This window comes from Notamacropus eugenii, chromosome 5 (assembly GCF_028372415.1).
Source record: "Notamacropus eugenii isolate mMacEug1 chromosome 5, mMacEug1.pri_v2, whole genome shotgun sequence".
In the NCBI taxonomy this organism is placed as follows: Eukaryota; Metazoa; Chordata; class Mammalia; order Diprotodontia; family Macropodidae; genus Notamacropus; species Notamacropus eugenii.
Window position 1 is genome coordinate 238,505,885 of NC_092876.1, and position 24,842 is coordinate 238,530,726.

Consider the following 24,842-nt stretch of genomic DNA (forward strand, 5'->3'; position numbering starts at 1 on the left):
GGTACAGATACCAAAATTTTGTTTCCCTACTGACTTTATATTAGCTAATAGTGTTGTCATGTAAATATTTATTTCAGCTTAAGCATTCCTTAACTTCACTTAAACTTTAGCGATTCAAGTTTGAAATTTTTATAACAAGAGCAAAATGAAGGACTCTGTGTAGTAAACATTTATTAATAATTTGTGGTTTTTAAGACATGCAAATATGCAGAAATGGAATAAATATTAAAAATACATTTTGCAATGGGTTAGTGGATTTGAATATAAACTAACAGTCTGTGATTATAGGGTTAGATCTAATTGGATTATTAATGGTATCAGAGATAATGGTGTCAATTTAAAAAGTCTTAAGAGTAAAAATATTCCAGATTTTTTATTCTTTCAGATTTAGTTTACTTGCTAAAGACAGTCAAGTCTATTGATCTAAACCAAATTCTTTTTATCTGTCTCTCCTAATTTATAGGAAATGGTTTCTTGTTGTTTTTTATTAAAGAAAGTCCTGCACATTAGGCAACATAGAAATATAGCAAATGAAAATTCTTATCCAAAGATGTGATCATATACACAGACATTTAAATGTTTTTCTAGACTTGAAATCAGGAGAGACTTGGGTTCAAATACTCTCTGGACCTTGTACCAGTGACCATGAACAAATTCCTTGGACTAATTAGCATACATTTCAGTTTGTTCATTAGTAAAATGGCCATAATTATACACAGAGCACTATTTACCTCAGAGCTGTAAAGATCAAATACAATTATGTATCAAAAAGCTTTACAAATATTAACACATTATAAATCCAGTTATTATTTTATATTGAATGTTCAACAATGTCATTTCTAAATCTAAAGTTCTCATGTAACATACCATAGGGCACTTCAGTTATAAATTAGAACTTCTGTAAGAAAGAATTTATTTGTAAAAGTTGGAGAAACAGACTTACTATTTCTTTCTGTTCTCTTGGAAAAGAAGAAAATAAGTACTGTTCTTATGGTCCATATGCTGTGAGAGAAAAATAATTTAGAAATAATATTACCTTTGGGATAGATGAAAAACATAAATATTAACATAATTACAGACTTAAAAGAACATAAGCACATATTTTATATTTAGAGATATCCAAGTTCAAAAGGATAACATTTGTTTCCCCTTTTTTATAATAATCAAAGGAACACCATGTCAAAAAAACCACCTAAGGTCAAATCAGAAGTTTTCTACTGTTAAAAGAAGCCCTCTCAGTATACATTCCCTCTAGAAAAACATATCTAAGGTGAAACTGAGACAATGAAGTATAAAAAAGATAATACTCCATGTTCTTACCTAGCTTTCTTCTAATACATATTCTTCCATTCAATATAGGTTAAGTACCTGTAATTCCATTACTGAAATATATATACACCATGAAAGTGTTAATTCCCCCCAAAAAGAACTATCTGTATAAAGATTTTCACAGAAATTTCATACATAATTGTAAAAAACTGCAAACAACCTAAGTGCTCAACAGTATAGGAACTTCAAAATAAAGCACAGTATATTAATGGAATGGAATACTATAATGCCATCAAACCTGACAAGTATGAAGGACTATAAAAAAGTCTTGACAGAATTGAAGGAAATAACGCAAAGTGAAAAAAGCAGAACCAGAAGAATGGAATATACACTATGACTACATAAGTAGAAAAATGAATAAAAATGGACAAAAAGAGAATTCCAGATCACATGAGCAACAAGATAGTAAACTAGATATTTCCTTCAATCCCTCCAACCTCTCAAAGCCTCCAAAACAGAAATTATGCACCAAAAATAAAGCAACTTCAGATGTCTCCATGGTCTAGGACACTCAGAATCCAAAAGATGGCTTAAAAAAAACAATCATGAACTGCCACTCACTGACTCAGCTCACTCAATACCCCCTTCCCCACCTCTTACAGGCAGGCTGTACTAGCAGACCAAAGAACCCCTGATAAGACTTTCAACAAAACCCAAACCAATCCCATTCCCTGTCCTCCTTCTCCCTCTTTCCATGGAGACTCTAGTTCCAGACTGAGGAAATATGCTCAATGCTGGATAGCTAGTAGACCTTTAGGAGTAAAAGGCTGCTGGGGGCCACAACTCCATAACATGACCACGAACTACCCAAAGAGAGTGGGACAGGACAGAATGAGAGAGAGAGAGAGAGAGAGAGAGAGAGAGACAGAGAGACAGAGAGACAGAGAGACAGAGACAGAGAGAGAGACAGAGAAAGAAAGGGAGAGAGAAAGGGAGAGAGAGAAAAAAAAGAGAGAGAGAGAAAGAGAGAGAGAATGAGAATGTTGGGGCCTGGGGGAAAATGGAAAATGTATAGCACTCCCCTAAGGTCAAGGCAAAGAGCACAGTATCTAGCCGGGGCCAATTTCAACAACCCAAAAATTACTTGGAGGTCACTGAACTATGTGGAAAGGAAGCTGAGATGCTTGAGATTCAATCCCCAAAGAAAATCACCATCAGAGATAACAGAATCAGAGAGTAAATACAGAAAACTGCAGATGGGGGTGGGAGGGAGGGGGAAGTGGGGGGAGGCTGAAATTATCAAAAATCTCAGGAAGAAGAAAACTTTAAGACTTTGAACATAAGAAGATAAATCAACAGGGAAAACAGAAATCAAAACAATAAATCAAACAGGAAAACAACAGAAGGAAATATGGCCTCTGGATCTGTCCCTTAGGGATTCAAAAGAGAAATGAGAATTATGAAAGCAGAATTTATGACCTGAACTATGGGTAGAACTACAATCTGTGAAGGCAAGTCTCACCAAAAAAAAGAAAAAAAAGAAAAAACAATATATTGGGAATGCAAAAACACAGAAGAGAGGGGAAAATTTAGAAGAGAAGCAAAAAACAATAACATTAAAAGGAAATACGATATTTATGCAAGCAAAACAAAAAATGCATAGAGACAACCCAGAAGAACACAACAGGACAAAAATCCTTAACACTACAATATTGGAAATCATAAAAAAGAATTGTCCAGAACTTCTGAAAACAGAAAATAAATACCAATTGAAAGAATCAACCAAGGCTGCAAAATCCAAGACACATAGTGGTTAAATTTAACAATTTTATTCAGAAGCAAGTTCTTCAAGAAATCAGGGAAATGACTTTCAAATACAAATGAAAGGAGATTCAAAAAACACAAGACTATTCTACATCCACCAAAAAACACAGGAGAAAATGGAATGTGTTCTAAAGAGCAACAGAGCTCAAGATGCAGCACAGCTTGATCTGCCCTGCAAATCTGATCTTAACCATACATGAGAAAAGATAGATATTCAATAATAATAAAGGAGATTTCTGAAACATTTTAAGAAAGAAAACCAGAACTGAAGAGAATATTTGGTTCTCCAACAGATCAAACAATAGAAATACAGAAGGAGTGACTAAATATAACAACCAAGGACAGCAAAAGCAACAGTAACAGAGTGATAGCAGAAACTTTTTTTCTAAATCTACACAAGAACACAGGGGTGAAGGCAAAAATCTGGTAGAACACTGAAGAAGCAGACCTGGGGCATTACAGACAATGTGACAACACATCCTGCCTATAAGTGAATCAATGTTATTGCTCTCTTTTCCTTTTCTTTTCTTCTCAGGAACTACATTATAATACTGGAGGAGAGGGGGAAAGAGACATGAAAGTAGGTGGAAGAAAAGAGAAAGGATATCAAGAAGACCATGACGTACCAGAGTCAAATCTTAAGGCTAGCAAGCAAAACATAATATCTCTGCTATTTCAGAAAGAGAAGAGCCTATAGGAGAGTAGGTGAGGGGATAGGTAAGAATTGGAAAAAGGGGAAAAGGAAGGAGGCCTTGCTTTGGAAATAAGAAGAGGTTACACTGATAAATGCTCCTCTGGATGAAGGGAAATGGTCTGTCAAGGGAGATGGGTACCTTGTGTGCTGGGTGTGTCCTGGGGGATTTGCTGCTTAAAAAATCTAGTGGTTCCACCTCAGGAAGACAGGAAGTTGGAACTCCTGGGGGGCAACTGGCACCTGAGGGAATAGGAGAGAATGGACCTAGGAAGGAGATTCTGATGCAAATGGAGGTGAAGAGAGAATGTAGGGGACAGGCTCTACAACCCAAAAGCCTCTCTAATATCTGCAATAACTGGCATTGCTCTGGGAGTGAGGCACCATGAAAAAAGGGAAATTCAGGAGGCAAGCTCTACAAGGCAGTGGCAGACACTGCCTAGAAGGGAAAAGCCTAGAATAGGTATCTTGGAGAGTTTTTTTTAATAGTATTTTATTTTTTTTTCCCAATTACATGTAAAGAAAGTTTTCAAAATTCATTTTTGTAAGATTTTGAGTTCTAAACTTTTTTCTCCCTCCCTCCCTTTCCCCCTCCCCAAGAGAATAAGCAATCTAATATAGGTTATACATGTACAATCATATTAAATATATTTACACATTAGTCATGCTGTGAAAAAAGAACCCAATCAAAAGAGAAAAACCAAGAGAAAGAAAAAAAACAAAAAAAGGTGAACATAGTAAGTGTGCTTTGATATGTATTCAGACTCCAAAGTTCTTTCTCTGGAAGTGGATAGTATTTGCCATCATAAGTCTCTTGGAATTATCTTAGATCATTGTATTACTGAGAAGAGCCAAGTCTATCAAAATTAGTCATTGCACAATGTTGCTGTTACTCTGTACAATGTTCTCCAGGTTCTGCTCACTTCCCTTAGCATTTCATATAAGTCTTTCCAGCCTGCTCATCATTTTTTATAGCACAATAGTATTTCCACTACATTCTTAAGCCATAACTTGTTCAGTCATTCCCCAATTGATGGGCATTCCCTCAATTTCCAACTCTTTGCCACCACAAAAAGAGTGCCATAAACATTTTTGTACATGTGGGTCCTTTTCCCTTTGGAGTTTTTGATTGCATAAGGAATATGGAGAAAAGAGAGAGACCAGACAGTCAGAGGATGAGGGACTAGAGCAGACAGAGAAGATAGATAATGAAATGAGTGAGAAAATATGAACAAAGAATCCTTATCAAGATTTATAAGAGGAAAAGAGTGAAAATTTGTTCAGATATTTATTGAATATTGAAATTAATTTAAGTAGTTACTATGCAAGTTAAATTAGGTATACTACTATTCAACATTAAATTTTTAATAGAATATTCCATTTAAAACACAGAAAGGCAGTAGTAGAAATTCCTATCATTAAAAACATTAAGCTACCTGAAAAACAAAGTTCCACTTAAGATAAAAATGAGCATTTGATAGGAAAATTTGACCGAATGTCTCTTTACAAAAACTCCCATGAGCAAAACTACTTTTCAGAGCTAACTCTGGGACTAATAAGAATTGAATTTTACCATAATCAGGCTCCGGTCCTGAATTTTTAAAAAATGTAACAAAACTCTTTCTTTTGAGAACATTTTAGAATTTATTTAGTAGAAAAATCAGCACATAGGGTCTCCTCATTCTGTCATGCCTACATCTGTCTCCCATTATTGAGCTTCCCCTAAGATTCCATTTTGGGGAGGGGCCCACTGCAGTCAAATGTCATTATCCTTCTGGCTCTGGATTTTCTGGACTTTACCATCATGCCACTATATGAGTATCTTCTCCCTCTCTCCCACTCCCACTTGACAGCAGTACCTGTCTCTTTTTCCTTATGTTCGTATTCCAGTGCTGAGCATAGTCTCCAGCACATAGAAGACTCTAGTAAGCGCTGACTAAATGTTGGTTACTTTGTTAACTACACCTGGAGTCAAGAAGACTTAGGTTCGAATTTTGACACTTCCTAGCTCAGTAACCAGGGGAAAGTCATTTAACATCTCTAAGCCTCAATTTTCTCATCTATAAAAAACAGCGATAATACCTAAAATAATCACCTTGGGATTATTGTGAGCTTCCAATTAAAAAAAGAAGTATGTGAAGTAGTTTACAAATGTGTATCATAAGAATGTAAATATCATTATTCCTATCATAAAAAGTTTTTCTCCAAAGCACAGAAGAATAAACATTACAATATCCACATTCAACAATGGGATGATTTAAACTTAAAACACTAAAACATGGGAAAATTAGCCACAGGGACTAACAGAATACTCGATGGATAGACAAGTGGTCCAAGTCTAAGCACTGCCCATCTATATTAAGTAGGACACTTCACCCACACTTTGCAGAGAGGAAGACCACTAAGGCAGAGTGCTGCATATAGTCACTGTGTTACTGTTTTCTTTTAGCTATTTTTGTTGTTGCTGCTATAAGAAAGAACTTGATGGGGGTGAGAGAAAATCTAGAAATGACATACAAAAATGAAAGGCATCAACAAAGCTTTATTTATATGCATGTATTTAAATGCAACATGTTAGGACAAAGAAGGGATCTGATGACCCTTCTGTTCACAATTCTCAAATTCTCTATAATAATAGAGAATCTGAGCCTGCTCCACATCTCTACTATCCAGGAATACAAGGGTAGATGTGACTGGAGGAAGAAAAGGAAGAGCTATGACAAGAATAAAAAGCCCCCAAAATGTCACTGCTCTCTAATCCCTACAGATGACGATACACTTCTTTCTAACAACTCCCAAAATGGTCAAACTGGTCAGTATGTCTCATAAGGTTATGTGGTGAGTTGTCAATAGCATTTTTTAGCTGAAAACCTAAAGCTTCCCCAATGTTTTTTTTTCAGACGTTTATTTATAGACCTAAGGGATAGTCATAATTTTTTTTGCTAAAAGGCAAATTTTTATTTAAAGATTAAGATCATTTTGTTCTCATACACTAAAACTTTAAATGCATGTATATACAAAGTTCTGTAGGAAACTGTAATTCACTGTAATGGAAAAATCACTGGAATTATTTTAATGAAAAAATGTATATCAGAGTCCCAACTCTGCTACTGAGAGTTGTGAGTGAACATGAGCTACTTAATCTGTCCTCTTCTGTCCTACTCTGTAAAATGAGAAGAACAACACTTGCAATACCACCTCACAGTTATAAAATATAAAACATTTCATAAATTATTATTGTATAGCAATCTACAAAAGTACAAACATGCTACTTTAGTTTATACACCTGAAATTCAGAAACGCTATCCTTTTGGTATGTGACTTTTAAACTTACAAGTCAAAATGAATTCTGAGTTATTTCAAAGAAGGTTAATACATAATTTCTATGTGTCAACAAAAGGATATTTCCAATGTCTCTGAAAGACCTGAAAATAATTAAAGCAAATTTAGGGTTAGAGTAATGTGTTTAATATTATTAAATGGAATTCTTTTAGATAAAAAAAAAATTTAGAAGAGCAAATGAGGCATTTCTGAAACCTGAATTGCTATCTACAGGACAGACTGACAAATTTCAGTCTTCCTATAGCACCAAAGTCTCTAGAGTCAACAAAAGGTGTAGTACTTCTGTAAATTAAAACATAATACTAGAAATTGCTAGCACTGATAACTGGGAAAAAATACAACCCAAATAAAAAGAGAGTGCTAAATTCTAAAGAACAATTTTAACTAAACTGTAATGGCTGTATCAAATAAATCTATATAGGTGAAAGTTGGGTTTGTTTTTTTTTTTACAGACCTAAACTCAGAAAATTCCAAAGTCTCTTTATTAACTAGTGTCAGTGTTAAACCCTATTCATCATGAATTTAAAACAATGGATGCTTGACCCAAAATCTTGATAAGGCAATCATTCAAAAGCAAAGAGTCTGCCAAATTGAAAACAGAAAAAAATAAAAGTTCAGTTATATAATGAGCAAAGTGCTCCAAACAAATCCCCTTATACTCTAAAATGAATACAAGTACTCTTCAATAAATGAAATAAATTATTTTTTAAAAATATGGTTATAAAGTAAATTTCAGGTAAATAAGTCTTCTTTTGTAACGACTAGCTTTAAAAACATGCCTGATATAAACATTTCTACATGAAATACTTCTCATGATACATAAAAATCACACAAGAATGCAACCAACTTTTTTCCGATCAGATTTTGAAAGGAAAAATGATTATTTTTAAAATCTTAACAATATGTAACACACTATACATGCTCAAAATAAGTTAAAATATATACATATGTATTAAATATGTAATAAATATAAATGTATAAATATATTAACATATATAAAATACAGTATTTTAGAAGAGGAATTTGTTTGCCTTACTGTAGAGGTAGCAATAAATAAACTTTTAGCAGTTTGTTTTTCACCAGCTGCAAGCTACTAATACCTCTTACTGTTTTGGTATTTATCATATCACTTAACACTGAGCAGCCTCCTTCCAGTCGTCTTTACCTAATAAAACCCATCCAAGTTTGTCACAGTTTCAGCAGTAAATGGCTGAGCACAAAGCTCAGGAATAAGATGTCCAATCTTTACTTACTAAGAAAAGACCAGACATTTGCTGGGATACAGAGTTTTCAAATACCAATTTAAAGCAAAGTTCATGCTTGTATTCATTCATATCTCACTTCTGAGATCCCGTCCTGGTCCAGATCTATTCAATCCTAGGATTCTCTGATTTAATGGTTGATCAACTCTACATCAAAATGCATTTTAAAAATCAAATCTGCCTGACAAAGCACTAATGAGTACATAGTATGGTACAGTTCAAAGTATTGGAATCAGGAGAGAACTGGGATTAAGTTCCCATCTCCACCACTTATGAGCTGGGTACTGATGGCCAAGTCACAACTTCTTGAAGCCTCAGTTTTCATATCATAGTTGTTACATAGTTAGCATTTACATATGGTTTTAAGGTTCACAAAGCACTTTACAAATGTTATCTCATTTTATCCTCACGACAGCCTGGGAAGGTAGAAGCTATCATTATCAAGAGTTAAATGACTAGTGCCCCCCAAAAGGGAGGGGGGCAGCTAGGTGGCACAGCAGATAGAGCTCTGGAGTCAGGAGGACCTAAGTTCAAAACCAGCCTCAGACCAAATGCTTGACACTGACTAGCTATGTGATCCTAGAAAAATCACTTTACCCCAAATGCCTCAACAACAACAAAAAAAGATTAGTCCAAGATCACACAATTAGTAATTGACTGAGAAGGGCCTTGAACTCAGATCTTCATGAGCCCAGGTTCAGTGTTCTTTCCACTGTCCCATCCTGATGCCTCTAAGGAGAGAACTTCTACTGATGCACTTTCTTGGTCATTGTCACCTGAGAGAGTTGCCTGAAGCACATTTCTTTTAAAAAATGTAAACAATAAAAGCTACAGTACCTGTCTCATACAGTGAGTGCAAAATGAAATCAACAAGTGCTTAATAAGTGCCTACAACTATGTGCCAGACACTATGCTAAGCAGTGGGAATACAAAAGCAAAAGCAGGGTATCCCTGTCCTCAAGGAGCTTACATTCTCACCAGGGAAACAACATGTAAGTACATAGTCATAAGTAACATATATTTATGTGTCTATATCTATAGGTAGATACCCACACATATACAGAATAAATATAAGGCAGCCTTAAGGATGAAGGCACTTCTAGGTGAAAGAACCAGAAACAGCCTCCTGCAGAAGAGGAGCTACATGAGTTGAGTCTTGAAACTCAGGAATTTTAAAAGGTGGAGATGAACAGAGAGAGTATTTCAGGTGGGAGGGACAGCCTGCACAAAGGTCCTGAAACGGTAAATGAGTCTACTGTGCAAGCAACAGCAAGTAAGGCCAATATGGCTGAATCATAGAGTGGGTGGAAGGTAGTATCATATAAGAAAACTAGAGAGGCAGAAAGGGAAGCTAAAAAGGTTTAAAGTCAGTAGAACTTAATGCCAAGCTGAAGAGTTTGAATTTAATTCTAGAGGAAATATATAATATTATGTATTATATATATGTATACATATATAATATAATAATTCTAGAGGAAATATACAAAATAAGAAATCACTAGAATTTATTAAGTAGCATGTTAACATGGTCTGATTCATGCTCTGGAAAAATCACTTTAATGGATGTATGTAAAAGCTTGGAGTGGGCAGTTAGTTGCAATAATCTACAAGAGGCAATGAGAGCTTGAATGAGTATAGTAGCTACTTAAGCAACAAAAAGGCACCTAAATAAAAAAGTTGTTGAAGTAGAAACAAGAAGATTTAGCAATGGATTTGGATGTGGAAAATAAGAAAGAACAAGAAGGATAGCAAGTCTGCAAACCTGGAATACTGGAAGAATAGTTGTGCCCTTAATAGTAATAGGGACATTAGGAAGAAAGGCGGCCTGGGAATAAAGACAATGAACTCTGTTTCAGATGCTCCAATTCTGAGATGCCTATAGGACATCCATTTTCAAATGTCTCAATTAGCAGTTCAAAAGCAAAGAGTTTACTAGACTGACAAAAAAAAAGAAAAATATTACTATATAATGAACAAAGTGCTTCAAACAAGACAGTGTCTTGAAGTACATCCACAGTTAATGGTATGACATGAATGAAGAACCACCAAAGGAGACTGAGAAATAAGTTAACAGTTGGTAGAAGAACAAAGAAAGAACAGTCATGAAAACCCAGAAAGGAAAGAGTAAGTATCCAGGATGAGCAATAGCGTCAGATGCTGCAGATACAAGAAGGATAAGAACTGAAAAAAGACCATCAGATTTGACAATTATGAGATCACTGATAACTCTAGAGTAAATATTTTCAGTTGTGTGATAAGGCCAACTGACTACAGAATGTTTAGAAAAGATTGAAAGTAGAGGAGTAGAGACATAGCACTACTATGTGTCAGACATTATGCTAAGCACTTTACAAATATTATCTCATTTGATAATTAATCTCTTTGGGCCTCAGACTCATCTATAAAATGAAGGAATTGGATTTCATCCTTCAGTCTCCTTCATTCTTTCTTAAAATGTCTATTGTTCTTAGTCACTATTATAAGGCTAATCAACAAACATTAACTGTCTTCTTCTTGTTCAGTTGTTCAGTCAAGGTCTGACTCTTCATGATTCCATACGGAATTTTCTCAGCAAAGATAAGATACTGTAGTGATTTGCCATTTCTTCTCCAGTAAATTAAAGCAAACAGAGGTTATATGACTTGCCCAGGGTCACACAGCTAGTTAGTATCTGAGGCTGGATTTAAATTTAGGTTTTCCTGACTCCAGGCCCAGTGCTCTCTCCACTAAGTCACCCATTTTGCTTCTTTTGTTATGGTTCAGTCATTTCAATCATGTCTGATTCTTCAAAACTCCCATTTGGAATCTTCTTGGCAAAGATACTGGAGCGGTTTTTGCTATTTCCTTCTCCAGCTCATTTTACAGATGAGGAAACTGAGGAAAACAGAGGCTAAGGGATTTGCCTGGGGTCACACAGCTAATAAAGTGTCAGGGACAGGATATGAACTTAGGTCTTCCTGATCCCAAGCACAGAGCTCCATTTACTGCCTCTGGCACAGTGTTAAGCATTGAGAATGCAAGATGAAAAAGAAAGATAGTCCCAGCTAAAAGACTAAAAGAGGAAAGTGACAGAGGAATGGTGGCCAGTAAGGGCTGCCAAGTACAGTGACAGAGCAACTGACACCGCCTCATGCCCCGCCCCCCACACCCAAGTGGATGATAGTTCACAGATACTGATTATTGCTACCAGAAGTAAGGTGTCAGGACTTGGGAGAGGTGGGGGAGGAGGGAAAACAGTCTAGCTGGATTACTGTGGGGTGCATTTGACTAGGAGAAGATAAGAGAACAGCAGAGTGAAGGTTTGGTTCAGGTTAGGGATAAAGCAAAGAAGACATGGCTCCAAACATGCCATGGATTCAAGTTCTTCATGAAACCTTTCACAAGCTATCCAAGTGACATGATCTGTTCCCTTTCCACGTCACACAAGTTTTTGGCACCATCTAACACATTTATGTGACATGTATTATATTTAATTATACATATATGCCATATCTCCCTAATGAACATTAGAAATCTACAAGGGCAAGGTTCTATTCTATCTTGATTTTATTTTTCCAAATTCCCAAAACACTGTTCTGCACACAGGAGACACTTAATATGTGTTTAAAGAATTAATTTTGTTGTTGAACATATGCTTTTGGTTGGTTAATTAAGTCTGACATTTTGTTAAATTAATTAAAGCAGGGATCCATCAACTGATTTCAATGTAGACAATTCCATATTTTTATAAAACTAAGAGCAAAACTTCTATTTGAAAAATTACTTCCTACATATTATCCAAACACTACTTTTTGGCTTTTAAAGTCCTTTTCTTATCTTTACAGTCTTCTTACTCCTTATTTCCCTCTCCACCTACCTACAGCTCAAGCATAAAATATTCCATCTCCCAAATGAGAAATTTCACTAGCTGGCTGTCCCCCACACTTGCAATTCTCTTCCTCCTCATTTCCAAATCTTGTCTACCCTGGTTTCCACCAAGTCTGCTAAATGCCACCTTCTGTAAGAAGCCTTTCTTGGTCCTCCTTCATGTCACTTCCTTCCCTCTGAGATTATTAACAATTTATCCTATACATTAACTTGCTTATACAAAGCTGTTGTCTACCCTACTGAACTGTAAGCACCTGAAGGGCAGGAGTCGTTTTTACCTTTCTTTGTATCCCCAGAACTTAGTTCAGTACAAGGCACATAACAGGCCCTTAATACATGCTTGTTGACTTCACTATATATGTATTCAGCATCAAAGCAGTGTCATGGGGGATGAAAAGTATTGATCAGGGGTGGGGAGCCTGCACCCCAGGTCACATGTAGCCTTCTAGGTCCTCAAGTTCTGCCCTATGAGTCCAAGTTTCCAGTATGGATTCAGTCAAAGGGCTGAACTTGAGGACCTAGAAGGCCACATGTGGCCTCAGCTGCAGGTTCCCCAGCCTTGGTATTATTCAAAAGTAATTTCTGTCCATAAGAAGATGTATGAAGGTAAGGTATGAGATCCTCGTAAAACATTTTGCAAAACTTAAAGTGCTGTATAAATGCTAACTATTATCATCATTGTTATTAGCCCTCAGGACATTTTCCTTCCTTCCTTCCTCAATGAGTTCAGGGCCTGATGCACAGTCTCTCTCCTCCCCATCTCTTGCCTGGAAAGGAGTGGACTCCAAACTACAATCTTGTACTCTACTACTGAATTCCCATGACCTATTCCTCCACTTCACCTCAATTATATAAAGAGATGGTCACATTTTTGAATTCTATGTTCACCCACAAAAATTCTACGTTCACCCACTCCAAAATTCTTTTATCTGATCATTATCTATTATCATTCCATCTTTTCCTGTCTTACCACCCCTAACCCAGTTCTTCTTCCACATAATGAACATCATTCTCTCCATTCCTCACCTCCTTCTGAGGCTATCATCCCTGTACTAACTACACTCCTCTTTTCCCTACACACTTCTCTCTTACCTGCAGATGAACTAATTCTACACTACTCTAAACCCTCAATTCCTTTGCCTTATCTTCAGATCATACTTTGCCAAAGTTCAACCCTAGATTACTATTTGCTTCCTTAGCTTGTATTCACATGCTGCTGAACAGAGCTTGAGAAAAATCACAAAACAATTTATATTTATTTTAGCTGATCTTAATAGGTCCTGATGCAGTGAACAACAGAGCAAACATTCTATTCTTCCATAACTGATTCACTATTCCACTCTCAGTTGCTGCCCAAACTTTCTTGTCCTTTCACAAGACTCCCAACAGCACTTCCTACCCTCACTCTTTGAGCTAAGGATCCTAACACTTGCATTTAAAAAATCTGAGACCTTTTGCCAAGAGCTCCCCCATTCCTCACCTCATATTATTCAGATTCTCTCTTTTATCTTTCATTTCTATTTACAAGCATCTTATTTGATGCCTACAAATATACTCATTTTCCTCATCCTTAAAAAAAAATCTGACTTGCTCTGATCATCCCAGATCTCTCTTCCACTTCTTGATTCAAATTTCTTTCCCTATTAGAATGCTAGTACTAAATCATTATATAGCTCTTTCCAATTGCTGAAATAAAATTTCTTTTCTAGGTTTCTCTGGACTTTTGTGTTTGTATTTTCAAGTTCCTATTCATCTTTGGTCTTTTCATTAAAAATGCTTTAAGGTCCTCTATTCTATAAAGATCCATTATTCTTGCTGTAGAAATATATATACTATACATGTATATATAATATTAGATGTGCAGATAAAGTTACTCTTAATTGCAAGCCTATTTTCTTTTGCCTTTTAGAACAGTGCATTCCAAGCTATCCTTTCATTTTTACTAGGAGCTGCTAGATCTTGGGTGATCTTGGCTATAGGCTCACTGATACTCACTGATGCTTATAAGTACTATTTCTTTAATATGGGAGCTGTGAATTTCACAAATAATATTTCTAAGACTTTTTGTTTTGAGGTTTTCTTTCAAGAGGTGATTGATGGATTCTTCCATCTACACTTTGTCCTGTGAGTTTAAAATAGCTGGGCCATTTTCATTTACTATTTCTTGAAATAGTATCCTGATTTTTTTTAAGTAATGGCTTCCAGGGAGTCCAATGATTCCTAAATTATCTCTTATTTGACCTACTTTTCAGGTCAATGTTTTTTATATCAGACGCATTTGATTTTCTTCAATTTCATTCAAATGTTTTGATTTTGTTCTAAGATTTCTTGCTGTTTCATGGAGTCACTGATTTCTGCTTGACCTATCCTAGTTTTCATGGAGGCCATTCCTTGGGTGAGAGGTTCACCAATTTCCTTTTAAGCTATTTATTCTCCTAATTCTTTCCTCAAGAGCTTTCATATCCTTTTTAAAATCTCTTGCTTCATTTCTTCTGGGTATTCATACAGTCTTCATGGAAAATATATTTTTTCCTTTGAATCGCTGGCTACAATTACTATTGAATTATCGTCTCCTTTTGGGGAATCTCTAGATCTATAATAACTTTTGATACTAGTCGGTGTTTTCTTTGAATTAGTCATCTCTTCAGCTTCAGTTCCTCAACTGGGTCTTTGTGATAGTCTTTGCTGGAGCCCCTGTGGCAATTTTGGGAAAGTTACCTCCACAAGTTATCACTCTGAGTCCACTGGGTCCTTGTACATACCCTTACCCCTCCTATGGTTAGACTTTCTTGGATTTTTGAGGTTCTCAGTGCTGGACCCTCAGGTCCTTTCTATGGTATCTCAAAACAGAGTGCTAGGGACCTCAGAGCAATTAGAGTTGGGTTGTCTAAATGTTGCCACATGGCACTGGTCTCTAACACTCCCCAGGGTTTCCAACATCCTCAACCATGGCATTGTCTAAATATTCTGATGCTTTCTCTGATCACTTCCCATACCCATCCCCCTTGCTTTCTCTGGATATAGAGCCTGACAAGCTACATGTGTCACTTGGTTTTACTTAGAGGCTGCTGGCTTGTTTACCTGCACTGAAACTAGTGCAGCTGGAAGTCCCTTTTCCTATTGTCTATGGGCTTCTCACTGGCTTTTTGGGCAGTTATTTATGAGCAAGAAATCACTTACTAGATTTCTCAGATCTCTTTCTCATTAGATTTCTTAATTATCCCAATCAAATGTGAATTTCAGGTTTCTGTTAGAGTGGGTACTTGGAGCTGGTTGCTCTGCTTCATTCAGGCAGCTTTCTTCACCATAACTCTTGTCCTAAAAATGTATTTTTTACTTATTGTTAACATTCCTTTTTTTAAATTTTGAATTATAAATTCTCTCCCTCTCTGCAGCCTCACCCCCACCCACTGAGAAGGCAAGCAATGTGATATCAATTATAGATGGAAAACATTTCTATATTAGCCATCTCACAAAAAAAAAAAAGGCATGAAAAATAAAGTGAAAAAATTATACTTCAATTTGCCCTTAGAATTCATCAGTTCTCTCTCTAGAGGTAGAAAGCATTTTTTATCAAGAGTCCTTTGGACTGTATTGATCAGAACAAGTTAATACTTGTTCTCAGCTTGTTGTAGATGATCATCATTACAATATTTCTATTACAATACACAATGATCTCCTGGTTCTGCTCATTTCACTCTGCATCAGCTCTTATTTTCATAAATTCGACTCAGTTCCTTATATTTTCAGATGTATTGGCCAAAATTCCCAGTGGGACATCTCCTTCCCTTCTTCCCTGTCCATTGTTTCCCCTTTCACTCTTCTCCATACCTCCTTCTTCTTTCTCTCCCTCCCTACTTCCAACATCTTTTGATTCTGTCCATGCTGGAAGTAGAGTAGCCACTTAGTACTGATCTCAACTGGAGTAGTTTGCCATTTCCTTCTCCAGTGAATTAAGGTAAACAAAGGTTAAGTGACTTTCTCAGGGTCACACAGCAGTAAGTGACTGAGGCCAAATTTGAATTCAGGTTTCCCTGACTTCAACCCCAGCACTCTATCCACTGAGCCATGTAACTGCCCCAAATGTGACACATGCTAAGTGCTTAGTAAGTGCAAGTTTACTGGTTATTTACATGTTGTCTACCTCATTCAAATATTCACTTCCTGAAGGTAGAAACTTTTGGGGTTTGGTTTGGTTTTTGGCCTCTCCTTGTATCCTCATAATTTATCACAGTACCTGGCACATGCTGACTGACAATCTCCTGGGCTCACTTCCTCTATCTTAAGTTTTTTTTCCCAATGAATAAAATGAAAAAAAAAAAAAAGAATGGAAAACCACAGAGGAAATATATGACTAATTCTTCTGGGTACATTTTCTGTGTCCTGGGTAGAATTTATATGGACTGAAATTCCATAGCTCTGAAACTTGCAAGAAAAGGGTTCAATGGAGTTCTATAAGTAGGACCTAGTTGAATTACCTGTGAATATCAGCTACTGAAATAGAGATGGAAGCTATCTCTACAACCAAAACTTTCTCTGACTATAAAGATTTTCTATTATGAAGGCTATTTAATCTCTGGTTTTAGTACCAGTTGAGAAGAGATGGGGAGATTAGGTATTATGTACAGTTTCATCTTAAACATGAAAAGGAAAGAAAAATGCTGAGAATAAGGAACAAGATGAAAGGCAAGAAGTAAGAACAGTAGGTTTAAATCAGATTAAGTTTCTGGTTACTATGATTGGCTAATATTCCACAAGCTTTTGCTAGAGATAGCACATGTCCAATATTTTGCTTTGCCCCAAATTCAAATATTCTAATACTGACAATCTGAAATGTCTGAAATATATAGGAAGCAGACCTTTTTCACAGACATCAGGTCTATCCAGGGGTTCTGCAAAAAGAAAACACGGTAGAAACTCATGTGTCTTTTGCTGTTACTGCTGCTACAAATTTATCAAACTGTTTTCAAACTTCAATTTCCAATGAAACCAGAAAACCAAGCCTTGTCAAAGTGGCCCACATAACAAACACACTAGAGCAGGGGGAAAAGACCTCCTCCACTTTCAAGAAGTTTTATTTTCATCACTGTTTAAAACTACCATCAATGACAAAGTCATAAATTCTATTCAATTTAGAGAAAGAATTAGAAATGAATGGCTGCTGGTTGCTTCCTACATTTGATATCATCGTGGAAGTTAAGAAACTACTGAAATTAAAAGAAAGTTTCATCAGTTGAGAACTGTCACAAAAGTGAGTGAGACATTAAGAATAGCTCTAGTATTTAACAAGCCAAAGGATAATTATAGAAAAAGAGATGAGAGCAAAAGACAGTGCAATCACAGTGACACAAGGTACAGTAAAAACCTTGTAGCAGTAAAAACAGAGAAATCAATCTAAATAACTCAGCATTTTTAAATTAAGTTTTGTTCCTCTCAAATACAAGGAGTTAAAATTTAAAAGGCTTTAAAATCAATTCATTAGAGAAAATGTTTTTCAAAATAAGAAAATGTAGCACTTTGCTATTAAAACATTTTACACATTATCACAACTGAGCCTTAAAACATTCCCAATGAAGTACATGGTGAAAATACTACTAACTAAACTTTATAAGTAAAAAACTAAGGCTGGAGAGCTAATTCGTCCAAGATCACAGCTAAATTACTCAAGCTGAAACCCTGAATCCAGGCCTAATTCCAAATCCAAAGGCTCTTTCCATGATATCACACTGCTAAAGAAGATACAATTGAACCCCCACACCCTACTTGGCAATATCAGCTTACTTTTAATTAGAACTAACAAAGTAGAAGTTGCCAGGGCTTTTTTGAAAAGAAATGCTGTTTTAACCAAAAATCTACATGGAAACACATACTATTAAAGTGTGTTTAAAATTGCTTTTAAAAATTTTACTTAGATAAACATATGCTTTGCAACCTTGTTTGCAGTTTTCCTTTTTTCTGCCATCAATATGGCCCATGACTAAATTATCATAAACTCCAAATTAGGTTCCAAATTAATGAGTTGACCAACTAAATTTTATTATATGTAGAAATTCTGCTTCCCTACTTCCTACCTCTAGAATACACTAGAATTTCTAGATCAAAGTAAGTGACCTTCTCCCAGCTACTGGCAACATGTTTTCCATGTCACAATCAAGTGAAATTCAGCCAATTACTACCTGGCATTCCCAAGGGACTATGGAAGAAAGGTATAAAGGCTGGAGCCAGAAAAACCTGAGGTAGTTATTCCAAAGCAATGAAAGAGATTGAAGAAAAAGTCCCACTAAAAGTAGGACAAGCCTTTTTTTGAAACAGCTGATTTTTGCCATTCAGTACTCTACCTTGAGTGACCAAACCTGGTTATGAAACCCATGCAGTTAACAAAAAGAAGCATAAAATATGCCAAAAAGTAGAAGCCACATGCCCTCAGCTCACTCAGTCTCCCAGAGAAAATATGAAAAATGGTTGGTTGGTTGTTTAGTCTCTCTCTCTCTCTTTCTCTAAGTTACCTAACATATGTCTGTGTGACCCTGATTAAGTCACTTAATCTCTCTACTTCAATTTCTTCATTTATTTTTTTTTTTAAAGGGTCAGACAATGATATCTAAAGCTCTGAATCTATGAGCCTGTGATTCCAATTGGGCTGGAAAGGAAATTCAGTCAAGGAAAAGGGTATTTTTCCCATCCTATCCCTTAGGGAATGGATTAGGACAATGGAGATCCTCACTTTTCTCAGGTAATATCATGAGTCCACAGGAGTGAAGTAGGTTGGGTAAACTGAAGGCACAGGACTTGAGAATCTTGAAGAGGAAATTAAATTAGAAACAAGTGGAATTCCCTTTCTTTGGCCCTTTTCTGTAGACTGAGGGCCTCCAAGGTCCCAGGGATTCTCTCTTCTAGATTCTCTCAACAGGAATTTCAACATAACCCAAACTCCATGGAAAGGTATACTCCATTTAATTTCTTGTGTACATATGCTTTTCTCTGTAAATATGCCTTTTCTGTAAAGCTAATTATGCCTAAGAACTTTTTAGAGGATAAAACTATACATGCAAAATAGTTATTTGGCAAACTGGCATACTGATCTGTAAAAATGTCCCCAAAACAATAACAGTATATTTAATTATTGTACATTCAATAACTACATATCCTTGTTTTCAAGGAGAAAACTAAAGTTATTGTGTATAATCTGCCAAGTCACATTACTGCCAGATTCAAAAGATCCCAAGTTCACAGTACCCTTAAACATAAGCAAAATACATTTCAGTGGAAGGGCAATCTAATTCTGATTTGAAAGAAAGAGGAAGAAATCTTCCTAACAGAGCTTCTACTTCCTGACCACTAACATTTTTTGTTTATTTGTTAAATAAGCCTAAGGAAAGGAACTCAGGATAACTGTTTATTATATTCAGTTACAGAATCATAGCTAGAATAAAAAGCACAAAGAGAGACAAGATTTCAAAGAAAAAATGGAAATAAGTATGAATAATAAATAAACTTTAAAATACTATGCAAACATTCAAAAGCCTATATACACATTTACAACAGTTGGGAAAAGGCTGCTTCTTATAGGTTCACTAAAGACAGCATATAACGTTTAGGAGATGTTTCCTGCTCTAAATAGCTGCTATGAGAGTTATGGTTTTTACAAAGTAATATTCCTATTTCAAGATGAAAAAACAATATTTTTGTAACTGAAAGTGATACCTTCATCCTCTTTAACTTAATAGTCCAGCTCTAGCATGGTAAATATCAGTATTACATTTTTGATTTAAAAGTTATAAAGTACACAAGCCTCATCGTATTACATCATGTAAGCACATTCCAGAAAGTCTTTGGATACTAGGTGCTCTATCAGAAGGAGTAACCTAACACAAAATCCCTGCCATAAATATTGCTCTACTATTTTTAAAAAATATACAACAAACCTTCAAATTGTCAAAAAGCAAACCCAAACATTCAAATGCCTGCAAGATGCCTCACTGATACTTTAATCTACAATAAAAGGAACTGACCAAAGGAAACTGGCTATTTGAGAAAAAGAGAACACCAAAAGAAAAATGGAATATACTTACATCAATGGAAATGCAAAAAACGGAAGTGTCATAGTGAGTCTTGCTGTAAATTCATCCGGAAGATACCACAAGTATACCACTATGCAAGTAAACAGGTAAAGAAGTGAGGAGTAGAGGAGTAACCTTCCAACCCATAGTTTCTGTAATCTTTGATTTTTCTCTCTAAATTCCTCTAATGCTTGGATTTCCTATTAAGAGAAGATTGTCACTTGTTATTGAAACTCAAAACCAAAACATTAAACAATTACTGAAACATTAGAAATAACTTTCTCCTACTCATATTTCCATTTACAAATTCTATTTAAATCTTTAATTATGCTTTATCCTCAGAAAAATTAATATATTTCTGTTTTATAATGACTAATACATATGATAACAGTCTAAAATCACACCTTAAGTTTTCCTATACTTTTAAATATCAGAATAAAAAGCAGAAAGAAATCTGACTTTAGAAAATGTAATGAAAACTGACATTTTAAAAACCCATAAAACTGATGTAGCTTTTCTGTCTACTCATTCTCTGTAGCCACTAAACAAGTGTCTCTTACTAACCTTTATTGTGTCATGGACCCCTCCTTCTGGCAATCTAGTGAAATCTACAGATTCCTTCTCAGATTAATATCTTAAACACATAAATACTTAGGATTACAAGAGAACACTGTAATATTTAAATGTAGTCATCAAAATATTTTTTAAAACCACAAGTTCATAGAGATCAAGTTACAAACCCTTGCACTAAAGGAATAATTACCACGGCACTGGCAAAGGGATACTGAAAACTGTGCAAAGTAAAAATTTGTATATACTTAGAGCTTAGTTTACTCTATCAGCAATCCTGATTACACTATACCGAAGATCTGATTTCACTCTGACAGGTTCCATTATCTGACACAGACTTCAAGACTCCCTAGTACAGTTTGATTTTCTGAGATTGTGTTACAGCAAGGTTTTATCCAACTTATTTCTTACTAGTACAATTCTAATTTTGTAGATCAGGTTTTGCTTCCAAATGAATGAATATTACTTTATATACAATGAAATAATTTTCTATTTAGGTCTCAAGATATTTCAGAGTTAAAAAACATACCTTATCTATATTTTCCAGAACTTCTACTGTTGAAGGTTTTGCCTGTTTACAAGAAGGAAAAAAAAAATGGAGACTTAGAATTTGTCATACTATAAAACCTACTTTCACATTCAGTAGAAATTTGGGTATCTATGCACCAGAAAATACTAAGCCAAAAGACATTTTTCTTGATCCAAGTTTGAATTTTCCCAAATATCATCATACAATAATATTGTCAATCTGTTTCTAAGTAATTACAGGCATTTATAAATCATTTGTGCTTAAACAAAAATAACTATAAAATGGAAATGGAGTATTCTCTAAGTGAACAAAAATTCTTATGAGAACATATAAAGCAATTTTATAGCCACTATCTTTTTCTTCAAGATACAAAATATACTTAATGCTCAAAGAAGCAAAATTAAGTCTACTTCAGTGTCTCTGGAAACCAATTTCACAAATGGAAAAATAAAATCATTTATTTTCTACAACAACAACAAAAAACTATTTAAACCTTTAAGTGGAACCAATTTAATTTTAAGTAGGAACCAATTCTTTAAAAGAATCTGATTTTCTGTAAGATCATTAAAATCTTGTAAAACTAAGAAAACCAGTAAGTTAAGTTCTGCCTAGTTTTTCTAACCTATTCTTTAATAGTTTTCTACAAGAAAAGAATTGTCTATTTTGATTTTGAGGCAGTTAGGCATTGTAGTGAATAGAGCACCAGACCTTGAATCCTTGAATCATACTTTATTTGAATCATACCTTGGATAACAACTACCTGTTCGACCCTAGGAAAGTCACTTAACATTTCTCAGTCTTTTTCTTCATTTATAAAATATGAATAACAATGACAATTCATTACAGAGCTGTTATGAGGAACACATGTAAATTGATATGAAAGCCTTAAGAACTATGTGAATGTTAGTTATTGTTATTTTCGTAAAGGAATTAAGAACACTGTTAGGCAAGAGTTTGGGTTTCACAAATTTTAAAAAATTTTAAAAATCCACTGAAGAGTGAGAAAAATTCAAATCCAAAAAGATGCCCCATACACCATCTGAGAAAACTTAAGCTTAGCACAATATCTGTGCCTCTAGTTCAAACCCTGAAATTTCACAGCAGGTATTTAAAATGTTTGTTGACTTGACTTGAATGTCACATAAACTTTTGTAGCCTAGATAGTACTAAAATACAATCTGTTGTCGTTGCCACAAGACACACAAGAAATGCAGGGTGAAGGGAAAGATAAGCAATGAATTGGGAGCTAGGTAGAATGGGGGGTGCATTTCCACTTTGCTATTTGTTTTATTTCTTCACTGCCAAGCACAAATTAGATCCCACATTACGAAATTCATAGACATTCTCAACAGTAATAATAAGCAAATTACCAAATCATTCAATGCATAATGCATGAACTTGTATTTAAAAATAGAAATCATGTAATCTGAATTCACCAGATAACAAATTTTATATACCTTCCCCAAATACATGACCATTAAATAAAATTGTCTTATAAATAATGCTATCTGATGTTTTCTTAAATTCATTGCACTTTTTCAATGCCCAAGATTTTGTTCTTGCATTTAGGTAATGAGGATTTGGCACATGAAATTTATTAAATGGAAATAGAGATCCAAATATTCAATTCCAAATACCTTTAAAGTAAAGTTAAGACTCAAAATATCTGAGAAGAAAACTAGACCTTTTTTTAAGGATTATAAATATAAATATAATCACTATATGATTATATAATATAATGTATGATTATATAATATAATCATATATTATTAATTATATAATATAATTATATATAATATAATAATAATATAATATAATAATATAATATAATTATAAATAAAATGAAGTAAATAAGTATGAAGTATGGCACCTTGCCATTCCTCACTATCAGTTTCAGGTTCTCCCTCTACTCACTCCCTCAGTCACTCAGAAACTTCTCCTTTCATTCACTCATTCCATATCTTCCACCCAATCAAGCTTCCTGTAGCTGCTTTCTACTCACCTCCAGGATATTCCTCTTCATTCCTCATTAAGTTCAAAGCCTGGCTCAATCCTTCTCTTCTCCCCAATTCCCGCCCTCGTACTAGGGGACTTCACAATATATACTGACACTTCCTCAAACATCCTAACCTCCTAGTTCTGTAACTTATTCATTTCCTATGGCCTAGTCCTTCACTTCGTCTAAGCCACACACAAAGATGGTCATACTTTTTAATCTTGCCATATCCCACAAATGTACCACTTCCATGTTCATGAACTCTTAAATTCCCTTATCTAATCACACTCTATTGTCTTTCCAGCTCTCTCTGCCTTGTAAAAACCCTGTTCTTCATATGTACCATGACATCCAATTCCTCAATCCCTCAGTTCTTCCCAAGACTTCACCCCTGCACTAGCTACATTCTCTTCCCTTCCCCACCTTTACCCCTTGATGAATAAGTTTAACTCTACACTATCCATTTCTACAGAATTTTTTGCCCCTCCTTGTATTGCCTATCTTGTCTTTCCAAAGGCTCAGTCTTAGATCACTCCCACCATTGAATGACTTTGTTCTTACATGTGTTACTGAATGAAGTTGGATAAAATCACAAAACAGTGCTGACTGAAGCCACAGAATCCAGAAGTTTATGTTACATAATCTCAACTGGGCCCTCACTGCAACAATACAATCCTTTTACACCCTCCTAATTGACTCAACTCTCCCACTTAAGACATATTTTCCAAACCTTTCCATCCCTCCTCAAAACTCGCACAGCTGCCCCTCCTTATAGTCTCTCAGCTGAAAGCTTTGCCTTATATTACACTGAAAAAATTGAGGTCATTTGTTAAGAGTTCCCTCTTCTTCCCTATGAAAACAGAATTGCCACTTGTTATTGAACTCATCATATCACTGAATTCATCTCTTATCACTTGAGATGGCTTCTGCCACCATCCCTTTTTACCCATTTCACTCCTTACCAAGGCAAACCCTCCCATACAGGCAAATAATTCAAATTCATCCTGTCTTCTCCATAAAATTTTCCCTCTATCATCTCCTGTCTCTTCCTGTCTACCAACTGCTTCTTTACTGCTTACAAAAATTTCCATGTCTCCCCCATCCTCAAAAAACCTTCATCTGATTCTTTCATCTCCACTAGCTATCACCCTAACTGTTCCCTTCCTTTTGTGCCCAAACTTGAGAATGCTGTCTACAATTCAAACCTCCATTTCCTTTCCTCTCACTTTCTTTTTAATCCTTTACAATCTGGCTTCTGATCTTATCTCATTCAAATGAAACTGCTCTCTCCAAATTTACCAACAATCTCTTAGTTGCCAAATTTAAATGGCCTTTTCTCAATCATCAACATTTCCTTTGACAATGTCATATTCTTTTCCTTGATAACTCTTGTCTGTAGGTTTTCATTCCATTGCTTTTTCTCCTGATTCTC

The 24,842-nt window shown here is 35.3% G+C and overlaps 1 protein-coding gene across 5 annotated transcripts in view; it reads right to left on the bottom strand.

Annotated features, from left to right (window-relative positions):
• Nucleotides 1-24,842, bottom strand: part of LNPK (lunapark, ER junction formation factor) — a 106,592-nt gene that overhangs the window by 73,256 nt on the left and 8,494 nt on the right. For all 5 annotated transcript variants that reach the window (XM_072612387.1, XM_072612391.1, XM_072612389.1 and 2 more), the window contains 3 exons: nucleotides 21,415-21,456; nucleotides 20,328-20,515; nucleotides 944-1,002 (listed from right to left, as the gene is read on the bottom strand). In XM_072612387.1, the coding sequence (XP_072468488.1) occupies nucleotides 944-1,002; nucleotides 20,328-20,515; nucleotides 21,415-21,456 (289 nt within the window). The remainder of the gene's footprint in view (nucleotides 1-943; nucleotides 1,003-20,327; nucleotides 20,516-21,414; nucleotides 21,457-24,842) is intronic.